The following is a 14,265-nucleotide window of genomic DNA, read 5'->3' as shown; positions in this document are numbered from 1 at the left end:
AGGTATACTGAAAATCATTTACTTCTTCAAGAATGGGGTCATTTAGCCTAATATTTTCTTTTATTCTGTTCTTTAGGACTTTAGTTTTACTGCTGTTGTCTGCCAACTCAATCACTGCTGCATTTTTACATAAAATTATCTAAGTGGTTTTGTGCAGTGTGAACATTAGTCAATCAGCACAATATTCAGAGATTGCTTACGTAGGTTTGTCCTGTTAATTCTTCAAAAGTTATTCCTTACTAATTTCCTGTGAGTCTGAATACATAATAAAGGGTAATAATAAAAAGATAATATGGTGTCAGAGATTCTTCCTGAAGAACTCCAGTGGAAATATGAAAGCTCTCAATCATCTCCATTAATCATTACGCTTGCATGATAATTCTGGTATGGTTCTGCTGTGATTATTTTCATGGATATGCCATAATAACTGAGAATTTTGACCATCATTTGTCTATTGATTCAATCAAAGGCTTTTGAGAAATATATGAAGTTTAAGATTAAGGGAAAGTTTTATCTCTTACTCCTTCTAGCAAGCTTCTAAGGCAACAGATGTGTTGAACAGTGTTTCTGTTTTACCAGAAACCTGCTTGATTTTTGAATACAGTATTGGGCTACAGTACACTTGGGCTGCTCTACAATATTTTAAAAAGTAATTCTTTTCACACACACTGGGCCATTCTAATCATTTCTTTCACATAGATATTTTATAAATATGTTCTGCATAAGGCTTGGCAATCTGTTATTTGATTGAGACACATATTGACATCTTAATAAGAAATAAGTATGAATCATTTACATAGAAATATTTTCTTTATGTATTGAATTTTTGCTAAAAAATCATCAGCATTTTCACTATAATTTATTAAAAGAAATGAAATAATTGTACAACATCAGATTGCACAAATATAAATGCTAGAAGGATTAACAATGCAGATAAACAGCCTCATGAGTTGTAGCAGAGCAGCACAGTCTAATTTTAACTCAAGTTCTATCAAGATTTAGTAACAGATACAATAAAAAATTAATATGAAAATTAATATTGTAAATATAACTAGAGTCCAAGGATTCACGACAGAAGGGCACTCCACCTACCACCCACTAGAAGGATTACCAAAAAATAGATGACATTGTGAGTGGTAGTGGATCAGCACGTCTGATTATAAATAAAGTTCTCTGAAGATTTAGTAACAGGTATACAATAAAAAAATTAACATTAAAATTAATGCTCCAAATATAATAATGTTTTTATATAACACGATGCCTCCAGGTACTCTTCGCCATCCTGTGGTTGAGGCTAGGTATATTTATAAATATAAATGGCTCATATATTATATTATGCACTATAGACAACCAACACTCAGAATATATGGATTACATCCATTTTCTCCAAGCTGAGAAATCTGATCTTGCAGAACATGGAGTTCCTATAAGATGACACAAAATTCTTCGCATAGGTATTTTCAAATTTGAGAGGCTTGTCAAAGAATGCTGTGAAGCTCTTTGCAATCATCCAAATGTTAATTAAAATTATGGTCTCTAAAATTTTCTAAATTCTGGAAAATAGTGACTTTGAAGTCTACCAATGATCCAATGTTCATTGAAGGCTTTTCATAATATACAAAAATTAAATATAAAGGTAAGTTAAATTTGACAGCCAGACTGTTAAGTTATTATTTCTAAGGCATTAATGTGGCCTATACATCAATAAATTCAAATAAGTTCAAAAAAGTAAAGGACTGGCTGTGTTTGAACTATGCAGAGAGAACAGACAAGAAAGAAATAGATGGATATCCATTATAGCCAACATCTTGGATGGCAATGACACTTGACAAGGCAGGACTTTTCGTTTAAAGCAGTCTGGTGTGAGATTAAGACCAATAAGACAAAATATACAGTTGTTTGTTGCTATAGGCCAGGGAGTTCCACAGATGATCTGGAAGACGTGCATCGCCAAATTAGTAGAATGAGTACAGGTCAAGTGATTATTATGGGGACTTTAACTATGGAGATATAGACTGGAAGGAAGAACGATCACATGGCAGGAAGGAAACAGAATTTATACACCTGCTGAAGGATAATTACTTAGGCAGCATGTGATGGAGGGGACTAGGGGTGGGAGAGTATTGGACCTTGTCATAGGATCAGAAGAGCTATCCATAACCAAGGTGACAAGATTGCTTCCAAATTGGTGAAAGTGACCATGCAGTCTTGACTTGGGAGATTGTAAAACATGAGGAATATTCTATCAAGAAGGGGTATTTGTGGAACTACAAGGTGGGTGATTATGACATGTTTCGGAAAATGCTGAAATCTGTACCATTGCATAAAACACTGCAGGGTAAACATGTTAGTAGTGCATGGGATATAGTTAAGGGTTATCTAATAGAAGCAGTATTAATTGTATACCTAGGGTAAGGAGGGTTAATCAGGTAGGAGTTAGATGGATGAATAATATCATTAAGCATGAGCTGCAGAAGAAGGAAATGTTGTAGAGAGTGTATAAAGAGAAAGGTGACCAGCAAACTCACGAAAACAGTACAAGGCTCAAGCAAGAAAGGTAACCAGCATGGATGGAAAGGTAAAATCAGATTATGAGAAGAATTTAGCTGAGCAGGCCAAAGGAAATCCCAAAGAGTTCTTTCATTAATAAGAGGAAGAATAACTATGAAAGATTAACATTAATGAGTGATCACGATGGTCACGAGGAGACAGAAGCAGATAAAATAATTGATTTACTGAATTACTGCTTTGCAAGCATATATGCATATATCTTCCTAGTGAGGTTACTGCTTTAACATATGTGACAGACACTAATGTGGGAACAGAGGTGGATGAATTGGAGGTTCTTAGGATATTGCAGAATTTCAATGTAAATACAGATGTTTGATTAGATGGGATATCAGCTAGAGTTTTGAAAGAATGTGCAAGGGAACTGGCAATGCCTTTGACTAAGTTGTTTAATTTTAAGTCTCAGCTCTAGTGGAGCTCCAAGGGAGAATTCAAGAATGGGTAGATAAAAATATGATACTGTACAAGGGTCAACATTGCATTGTGAAGGGTCAGTCATGCCTTGGTAATTTACTAACTTTTTATAATAGAGTAACAGCCAAGTTGGATAAAGGAAATGGCTACACAATGATTTTGCTGGATATTGCAAAGGCATTTGACAGACTATCACATGAAACACTTATGCAAATTAGAACAAATGCAGATGGATATGACACTAGTTAAGTAGATAAGAGGGTGGCTGCTGGACAGATATCAAAAAGCGGTATATGGAGAGACAGAATCGAGGTGAAAACAGGTGACTAGTGGTGTGCTACAAGGTTCAGTGCTGGGACCATTGCTGTTTAATTTGTAAATAATGATATAGGAAATAACTTGAAAGTAAATATTCAGTTGTTTGCTGATGATTTGAAATTTGCTAAGTAATAGTTAAGACAATATGGAGAGTTTTCAGAAAGATTTAAATAGGCTGTCAGTATGGACCAAAGTTAATGGATGTCAGTTTAATGTTGAGAAATGTAAAGTTATACATTTTGGGATAAATAGATTACAAGCTGTGTATCACATTGATGGCACTGTACTCCAGGAAATAGATGAAGCTTGAGATTTAGGAGTGGTGGTAGATAGAGAGTTAAGAGGACATATTGCTAAGGTTGCTAAATTAGCCCATAAGATTACTTGGCTAGTGAAGAACACATTAACAAGTAGAAATAACAAAGTTGTAATTCCTCTTTATAAGGCCTTGATACACCCACACCTGGATTACTGTGCTCAAGTCTGTGCTCAACCACTTCAACATCCCCCTGTATTTCTTGGGGATGTTGAAGTGGTTGAGAGGATTTAGATGTGAGTGGCCTGTGGAATGTTTCCTATGAGGATAGATTGAAAGTGTGTGGATTGCAGAAGTTGGTTGATGGGAGAAAAAGAGGGGATATGATAGAAACATTTAAGTTACTTAAAGGATTTTATAGGATAGATGTAGGGGAAATGTTTCAGCACTTGGCTAGAAGAACCAGAGCAAGGGGGTCATTCCTGAAAGTTGAATTAAAGGTGTGGTCAGTAGGGGTGTGAGGACTAGATTTTTTGCTTGGAGAGTGGTGAATGAGTGGAATGAGTTTCCAGAGTCAGTTGTGAATACTTTGTCTGTTAATGGGTTCAAGGAGAGGTGTGATAGATTGTGTGTCCCGTGATGAGTCTTCGGACTCCATAGATGTGGCTGTATAATAATAATAATAATAATAAAAGCAGTTGCCTTCAGGCTGAAAATTTTTTGATGTCAGTCTCATTCACAAAAGGTTGGAAATTTTGGTAACATAGATGCAGTAAGGTTAGATACTCTGGGTATCTTTCCCTGAGACCAGATGTAACTTTTTCAAGCTACTTTAATGTGTGTGTGTGTGTTTGGGGTGGGGTGGGGGGAAAGAGTTTCATACTCACTAATCAGAATCATTTTTCATTTGTGTCATGTACATATCTCTGTGCCGCAGTAGAATTCATGTCGATGACCTGTAGGTTAGAGAGAAGAGTTGCTATCTGCTCAGCCAACTTATTTGAGTGATCAGTATGGAGAAGTATGCTGTTTTGGGGTAGGAAGGAGATTTATCCAGATCATCATACCTCTCCTACATATTGATGTGCAAGGGCCAAATCAGATTCTGTTTTCCTAATGCTAATTGGTAATCACTGGGCCACTAGTTTACCAGTAGTTTTCAACTGTGTGAGCTACATAATGCATAACTGTCAACAAAAATCTCCCCGTAACATTTTTATAATTCGAATCATTTTATAATGTGAAAATAATGTGTGATAGGTGTAAGATGCATTTTAACTATCTTAGATGGAAGAATATTCAGAAGCACTAGATGAAATACTTGTTAAGACTGAAGATGGTTTGAAGTTAGTACCTGAATTATATGCCGTTCCTGCTGAAAAGGTAATGCATACTGAATTATATATAAAATTAGACTTGTAAGTTAATAATTATATTACAGCCAGAGAACTTGAACCAGTTAATGATACTTATATTTACTGTTAATCTAGATATGATCATCTGTCTAATGCATGCTATTCTTCTCAAATATCTGGTTAGTAAAGTGTTTTCAAAACTTTACTAACCAGAATCCATAACATCTGTTCCTGTGATAATTGCCTGTAATTAGAAATTTCAACACCATGAACATGGCACCTCTGAATTGCTGTACATTCCCAACTTCATGTAAAAAGTTATTGATAAATTAAGATATCCCTTTTTATACATCTGTTCAGATGGTTGAACAGTTTTAGTTCCTTACATTGAAGGAGTTTCTGACCAGATTGCTCGTGTTCTAAAATATTAAATTTAACATCTATGTTTACATCTAATTATAAAATCGGGTGAATATTCCTTTCTCTAACAGATAAACCACAACCATTTTCTTCATCTGGAGTCCCAGGTTCCCTCTAATATCACACATCCTACTTTGGTCAGTACAATAATACCCTGCTTTACAGCTCTTTGCTTTATGATGATCTGCTCATACAACACTTTTCAATTATGACCAGTGCTCATTTATATGATGCTTCATTCGCTCATATGATGCTTTTCAGTTGTGGCCAATGGCCATTTATACGATGCTGCAGTCACTCATACAATGCTTTTCAGTTATGACCAATACCCATTTCTATCATGCTGCATTCACTCATATGATGCTTTTCAGTTATGACCAGTGTCCATTTATGTGATGCTGCATTTGCTCATCTGACAGTTTTATTAACATGATACTGCCATGATTGAACCAATATACAATATTTGTGAACTCACATTATTTATGACATTGCCACATCTCTCTCTGTGTTTGATGTTTTCTGTGAATTATGAACTGTTTATAACTATTATTTTATTATTGTTAATAATGGCAGATGAAATTCCAAGTAAAGGGGCTTTTGTCTCCATTCAAAAGAATATGCATAAATTTGTTACATTAGATGCTAAGATTAAAATTTTTAAATTTAGTGACAATGGTGTATGAAACACAGAAGGTAAGTTTAGCTGCATGCTAAACTTACCTTCCACTTCTGTTACAGTTGTTCAAAAAAAAGATAAAATTCTAAGTGAAGTGATAAGTGCTACACTAGTTAATATTACAGTTATCCAAATAATAAATTACACATGTTGTTTATTATTTTAACGGTATAATAGAACACAGAAACTAAGTAAATAATTAATTTATTAACTTGATGCTGATATTTCGCTGGTATTATAACCAGCATCTTCAGAGCACAAAAACACTGTTTGTCACAATACGCGGGACTAAAACAACATGGTGTACATTAACAAAATTGTAGCAGCAACACAAAGACTAGAGTCCTGATTTTGGCGCCCTCTATCTGAAAAAAAAAAAAAAAAAAAAAAAAAAAAAAAAACGCTATCATGTATTGCTAGAGTCCTAGAAAAGTGCTAGTTTTTCCTTAATATGACTGTCTCCCAGATCTTCGGCAAGTTAATACAGCCATATTTGTTGAGATTTGGGGTGTGTTTTAGGGCTTCTGTCGCCTCTAAGAACAATCTCTCTGATTTATATGGGTTTCTGTGTAGTACTTTTGTGTTTTTCCAGTTGATCCTGTGTGCAGGGGTATCCAGAGCATGGTCTGCTAGGCCTGACTTCCCATAATGATATTTCCGGACGTATCGTTTATGTTCGCTGATGCGGATATTCACAGTTCTTCCTGTTTGACCGTAGTAGGCTTGATTGCATGAGCAGGGTACTTGGTAGACTCCTGGATGTGATAAAGGAGGAATGCTGTCCTTGGGTGAGCGGATGAGGGTGGCTAATTTGCTACATGGTCTGAATGTAGTGCGTAGTTTATGTTTAATGAGAATTCTTGAGATCTTTTCGGATGTGCCTTTAATGTAAGGGATGGTGACTGTTTTGTTATAGTTCTCTGTGGTGGATGGTGGGAGGGGTTTCTTAGGAGTGTTTAGTATTCATCAAGTTAATAAATTAATTATTTACTTAGTTTCTGTGTTCTATTATACCGTTAAAATAATAAACAACATGTTCGACGAACACATAAGTCTGTCCACACGTTTAATAAATTACACAATAACTACAATAATTATTTTAATGAAATAAAGGTACAAATATTTCATACTGAAATTAACAGTACATCATCAGTGTAGACAACAAGCAGTTGTCTACACCAGGAATGGAATACAAAGTACATAACAGTCGGTGGATTACCAATTAAAAACTGTTGCTGCGTGCTAGAAATTAATATTAATAAAATATTATTAAATTATTCTTAAAAACTATTTCTTTGATGGTTACATAAGATAAGAATCTCCCAAACTTTTCGGAGAGAGAGACAATCATTTCGATTCAGACTGCTCACCATCTTGGTCACTGCTTTATTACATCACTTTGTCATCCATAAGAAATTCAGTTGACCAGACAGTAATCCAGATGTGGCTATATAAAAGTCTTATAAAAGGGAATGATCATCATCATGCCTATCAAGGATTTAGGCCTAGAGCAGTCCAGCCTTAGAAGTCATCGTCGAATCTCTTAAGAGAATGTCCTGATTTTCTTTTCCTGGTGGTTTCTAATTTAAGGCTTGTTTTGGCAATCTTTCTGTTTTCATTCTTTGAACATGTTCCATCCATTTATGTTTATATTTTTTAATTTTTTCTATTACTGATTCCTGGTTTAATTCTTTCATAATTTCTTCATTTCTTTTGTGATCGAATAGAGTATACTTTGCAGGTTTTCTCATAAACTTCATTTTAGCTGTTATTAATCTTTGTTTGTCTTTTTGTTTTATTGTCCAGATTTCACTTCCACACAATAGGACTGGCAGGACTAATGTGTTGTATACTTTTAGTCTGGTTTGTTTTTGTACTAGGTTTGGTTTAAATATAGACCTGTTATTTTTAAATATTTTGCAATTTCTAGGTTTATATCTTTTTCATTTTTATACGTAATCATACATCCTAGGTAAGCTGTAAGCTGTCCTACTTTGGCCAAACAGGCAAGACAGCTAATATCAGAATTTCAGAACACAAGGACTACATCCAGTTTCACCAATACAGTCACTCTGGTGTTGCAGACCATGCGCTGGATAGCCGCCATAGAATATGGTGGAAGAAAGCCACGATAATACACCGTAGTAAATTCAAATACGAAAGGCTTTTCATGGAATCAGCCTCAGCCCTAAGAAACAATCCAAACTTCAACAAATTTGGTTGCGCGAGACTGCCCCAAATTTGGGAAACCTACATCAGAAGACCTTCAGCCCAGTTGGCCAAGAATACCAACATTGCCCGCTAGGGGGCACCATCAGGACTTTTAGGAGAAAGAATAGCTTCCTGCTTCATCCTCATTTACTATTTGTTGTGCCTGCATGTACGCGTCTTGTTTTTAAGTTCCTGTGAAAATGGCAACGTGACGTTGCCGAAATATTGGAAGTTTATTAAAATTAATTTTAATGTATATCCTAGTATACGTTGTAATTTCCTTAAGCCATTTAGTAAAAATGCATAACCAACGTCTAAGCCTTTCTACTAGAACATCCTAAGTAGTTAAATAAATTCACCTGTTCTAAAATCTTGTTATCTATTACTATTTAATTCTTACTGGATCTTGTCCTTTAAAGGCCATCGTTTTTGATTTATCTGTTGATATTATCATTCCATAATCTTTGGCTATCTCATTTAGATTTAAAATATCTTTATGTAAGTGATCTTCAGAATTTGTAATTAGGTCATCGGCAAAAAGGAGAGTGTTTTAAGTTCACAGTAGGGGAAAGTTTAATACCTTGATGGAAATTTTTATTCCATTTTATTATTATTTCATTTAGATAAATATTAAAAAGAGTTGTGAAAGGGGACATCCCTGTTGGACTCCTTAGTTTATCTCTCTCGTGTATGATAGCTCATTATTTAATCTTATTTGTATTTGATTATTTTCTTATATACTTATGATAGCTTTTAGAATATTATTTGGTATTTGTCTTTCTTTTAATATGTTAAATAAAATGCTTCTTTTAACTAGGGCTCAGAGAAACAAAAATATACTTACAAAAAAACTTTATTGGAAATTAAAGTAGACATCTTTTCACTATTTTTCTACATAATTTCCGCCATTGTTCAGGTACTTATCATAACAGGGCACCAAGAGTTGTATAACCTTTGTCATAGAAGGTTGGTGCCTGTGATGCAAACCATGTATTGACTGCTTCTGTGACCTCATCATCTTGAAACCATCGGCCACCAAGAAAAGATTTCAGATGCTTGAACAGGTGAAAGCAGCATGCCATGAGGTCAGGACTATATGGGGGATGATGGAATTGTTCCCAGCCGAAGGTGGCGAGAAGTTGTTGTGTTATGCCAACTGTGTGTGAGCAGGCATTATCATGAATCAAAACAATGCCCCTGGTAAGCATGCCACATTATTTATTCTGGATCGCACGACATGGTTTCTTAAGAGTTTGGCAGTACATACTTGTGCTGATTGTGGAGCCTTGACCCAAGAAGTCTACGCAAAATTCCTTGTCTGTCCCAAAACACAATGCACATGATTTTCTGAGTGGAAACCGTTGTCTTCAATTTCATCTTGACTGGTGATGAGGTGTGCCTCCATTCCATGGACTGTTGTTTGGATTTCGGCATCACCGTGCACACAATTTCCGATAATTCAGTTTCTCCGACACAATTTCGTGAAGACATGAATGTGAAACTTATGGGAAATTTATTTTTCACTTGGTTAGAGTATAATAAATTTAGTTTAATCCTTTATCCAAGTGTGAGCAAACAAAGTTTGCGCCTGAAAGTATCTTCAGGACTGGGTTAAGGTGGTACAACACCAGGGCAACTCGTTGCAAAGGTGGAGCAAGATACCAACACTCCTATCTCAGTATCTCCTATAATGCAAAACACATCTCCTTGCGGATATGTCTAATGTTATGCATTAAGAGAAGGGCCACTATCTAGACTAGTTTCGACCTTTATTGAGGTCTCTTCAGTGGGAGCCAGGCCCAAGTGGAGATATCAGGCAGAAGCATTAGCAGGTCATCTCTACCTATAGGAATTGCCAATTGGTGTGCCACCCTTTTTTAAAATTTACTCTGGATTTAGAGAAAGATGTTGAAAGTTTATTTTTCACTTGGTTAGAGTATAATACATTTAGTTTAATCCTTTATCCAAGTGTGAGCAAGGAGTGTTGGTAGCTTGCTCCACCTTTGCAACAAGTTGCACTGGTGTTGTACCACCTTAACCCAGTCCTGAAGATACTTTCAGGTGCAAACTTTGTTTGCTCACACTTGGATAAAGGATTAAACTAAATTTATTATACTCTAACCAAGTGAAAAACCCTTGGAGGGTAATGGATGGCAATGTTGTAGCCAATGAAGTTCTAACTGAGGCTCGGATCGGATATTGCTGTTACCCTCCTGCCATGATCAGAGCTTTAATCGCTCAATAACACCTTATTCCTACACTGTCCTCCACAGATAACGGGGAAGATGAAAAGCATTCTTGCTTCGCCCCTTTAAGCCAGTCCTTATAAGGACTGATATCTCCACTTGGGCCTGGCTCCCACTGAAGAGACCTCAATAAAGGTCGAAACTAGTCTGGGTACTGGCCCTTCCCTTAATGCATAACATTAGACATATCCGCAAGGAGATGTGTTTTGCATTAGCATTATAGGAGATACTGAGATAGGAGTGTTGGTAGCTTGCTCCACCTTTGCAACAAGTTGCCCTAGTGTTGTACCACCTTAACCCAGTCCTGAAGATACTTTCAGGCGCAAACTTTGTTTGCTCACACTTGGATAAAGGATTAAACTAAATTTATTATGAAACTTATGGGAGTTGCAGCGAGAGCGACGCCATAGTGAATCCTCTAGTCTGTTGAATTTTCTCTTCAACTGAACGCACCAAATCGTCAGTCACTAAAGATGATTGCCCACTCAGTTCATCATCGTGCACACCTGTCCTTCATTAAAAAGTCTTACCCATCTTCGCACCATTGAATCACTCATTGTGTGTTCTCCATAAACTTCAATAATTTGCCAATGAATTTCAGCTGCTTTAACATTCCTCGCATTCAAGAAATGGATAACTGACCTAATTATACATGAGGCAGGCAATTCGATTTTCTTAGACATTATAAACACACACACCAAGAAGCATGCGCTGTGAGAATGTCTGAAAATGGCACCAGTGCCTTGGTAACAAATCAACAAACTGAGCACGCATGCACACCATTGCGATCTCAGTGCTGCAGTGAAAAAATTTTAAAACAGAACTTACTTTCTGGATGTCCCTCGTAATATATGTTTCTAAATTGTATTCTCTTCTTTTCTCCATTATTAATTTTAGGCAAAAGGCTGGGTCTATACATGATCATTCTTTCGAAATCCATTCTGTACTTCTAAAATAAAGTTTTCTGAATATTTTATTAGTTTGTTATTTAAAATTCTGCTATCTATTTTGTAACATGAATTTAGTATAATTATACCTTTATAGTTTTCATCATCATCATCTCTGCTACCATTTTTTAAAGATAGGGATCACAACTGCTTTTTTCTATTCTATTGGGGGGGGAGGGGGTTACTAGTTGAATAGATTGTATTTAAAAATAATAGGAGTCTTTTGACCTTATTCCTGCATATTTATATAATTCTGAACCTAACCCATCTTCTCCAGGTGATTTTCTGTTTTTTATTACTTTCAGGCTGATTTCTAATATTTCTTCAGTTATTTCCTTTTCATTTTCATTAAATGTTTGCCAGCTAATTTTTTTAAAATATTTATCTGTCCACAATTCTGCGTAGAAATTCTTCTACTTTCAATTTGACGTTTAATTTTATGTTTTCTTTAGTATCTGTACTTCAGTGTTTCAAAATCTTATATACATTGGGTCTTATTTTACATAAATCATATTCTAAATTAGAAACAAATTTGTTCCACGATTCTCTGTCTTTTTCTGACTTCTCTTTTACCAAGGCTCTTATTTTTTTTATATTCTATTTCATCTTCTAATATTTTACTGCTTAACCATTTATGATAGGCTTCTTTTTTCATTTTGATTATTTCTTTGATTGTATCATCCCATATCTTCAGTGTTTTTTCTTTTTATTGAATTTTTTTGGTATTTCCTAAGCGTTCATTTGCTGCTTTATTTAGTATTGTTTTTATAATAAGTCATTCTATTTCTTCATTTCGTTTTAACTAAATATTGGTTAATTCTTTGTTCATATAGGCATTGTATATTTGTGTAATTTAATAATCTAGTTTTTTAAATTTTCTTTCTGTACTTTTTATTTGTAGCCATTTAGTTGGTAATCTTAATTTTATTTTAACAAGAAAGGGGTCACTACTTATATCATATCCTCTGTGAACTCTAACATCTAAAGAAAATCTTGATGTCTTTTCATTTAAGATAAAGTAATCTAATATTGATTTCCATCCTCTTGCTATCCAAGTATATTTATGTATGTCTTTATGTTTATAGAAAGAATTCATTATTTTTTTTAGGTTATTATAACTACAAAGTCGATCAATTTTTTTACCATTCCTGTTTAGAGTATGTTCTCCATGTATTCCTATATTAGTATTACTTTTTGTGTTTCCAGTTATTGCATTTAAGTCTCCTGCTAATATTACATAACCATTTTTATTATTTTATTATATATATTTTGTAACTGATTATAAAATTCAATATTATCCTGTTCTCTTCCTTCTTTTGGGGCATAAACCAATTATTGTTAAATAAGATCTGTCTTTTTTTATTCTAGCTTCTATTATCCTTCATCATCAAATTCCTGATATAACCCTCAAGGGGGCGTACAGAATATGATAGTACTATATGAAAAATTACATCATTACTAACTTTTTATCTACTATTTTCCTCCAAACCAATCTGTTACCTGTCAAGACTCCAACATGATCAGATCTTATATTCCTGTCTTCTAAGGCACTTTTTTACTGTATCAATCCACCTATATCTTGGTCTTCCTCTGGGTCTTTTTCCTGCCAACCTGGCAGAGAACTCTTGTTTTGCTAATCTTTCCTCTCCCATTCTTTTTAAGTGACCATCCCACCTGAGATTAGCTCTGCTAATGCATTCCTGGATGCTGACAATGTCAAGTTCTTTCCTAATATCCTCATTTATAATATAATATTGCCATTGATGACATCTGTTTACACCTCTAATCTTTCTCAGGACTTTCATATCTGCGGTTTCTAGTCTTTGGTCAAGTGTTTTACTTCTGACCCAGCTCTCACATCCATAAGTTAAGACTGGTTAACACTGTCTCGTATACAGCTAATTTAGTGTTCCGACTAATTTCTCTTTTATTCCATATGAATTTATTCAATTGACTTCCTACCATACTAGCTTTGTTGATTCTCTTGTCTATTCTCATATTTAATTCACCAGATATCTTCACTACAAATCGTGCCTACGTAGCTGAAATGTTTTACTTGTTCTGTGTTAGATCTTGAATGAGGACTCTTTCAAGAAAAGAATCATTCATTCAAGATTTAACTAAAACACAATACTAAGTAATAAAACACTTGTACTGTTGGCTAAGTAAGCATATTATATGAGAGCACATGTCACATTTTCTTTAGAAAATGAAAATTAGAAAAAATTGCATGCCTAAACATAAATATATTGTTTAAAGGTTTAATGTAAAAGTGTGCTCTATACAAGAACGTGTATCTAAGTGTTAACAAAAGTCCAAAGGTTGGTTGCTGACCTCCACCGATGACGTAAACCCCTGGGGCAGAGACGTTCGTGGAAAGCGAAGAATTCGCGTTCAACGAAAAGAGTGCTCATCGAGGAGAGAGATATGACGCCATTTCGTAAGAGCGAATAGGAAGCCGCTGTGAATAAGATTCAAATGCGGAAAGAGGACGCTGTAACAGAGGATAAATATGAGTTCATGTGTGTTTGAAACCTCCCCCCTTTTTTGTTCCTGTTTTCTTCTGCGGACCAGCGATGCTGAAGACCGGAAGGAAGCTTGATGATGGCGAACTTCAACCTTTTTCCCGTTGCTGACTAATGCAAGTTGGACAAGGCTACACACGAGAAAAAAAAAGTTCTCCATAATTGGGCCATCGGTAAAGCTTTTTCCAATGTGAGACAGTAAAGGATTCCTTTTGATGGAGGTCGAGTTATCGACAGCAACCCATGAGATGAGTGAGTGTCCAGCAAAGAAAAGTGGCTATTTCGTAACGAACACGTGACTTCCGCGTGACGGCAATATACCGTAGCAG

At 35.2% G+C, this 14,265-nt stretch overlaps 1 protein-coding gene across 4 annotated transcripts in view; it reads left to right on the top strand.

Moving 5' to 3' along the window:
* LOC150106691 (putative phosphorylase b kinase regulatory subunit alpha) overlaps positions 1 to 14,265 on the top strand; it is a 745,167-nt gene that overhangs the window by 273,459 nt on the left and 457,443 nt on the right. For all 4 annotated transcript variants that reach the window (XM_090393281.1, XM_090393285.1, XM_090393284.1 and 1 more), the window contains exon 12: positions 4,844 to 4,939. In XM_090393281.1, the coding sequence (XP_090249407.1) occupies positions 4,844 to 4,939 (96 nt within the window). The remainder of the gene's footprint in view (positions 1 to 4,843; positions 4,940 to 14,265) is intronic.

The sequence above is a fragment of the Typopeltis vanoorti genome, chromosome 5, assembly GCF_054136105.1.
Source record: "Typopeltis vanoorti isolate ZY-2024b chromosome 5, IOZ_Tvanoo_1.0, whole genome shotgun sequence".
In the NCBI taxonomy this organism is placed as follows: Eukaryota; Metazoa; Arthropoda; class Arachnida; order Uropygi; family Thelyphonidae; genus Typopeltis; species Typopeltis vanoorti.
The sequence above is the reverse complement of the archived record's forward strand: the minus strand, read 5'-3'. Positions and strand labels throughout refer to the sequence as shown.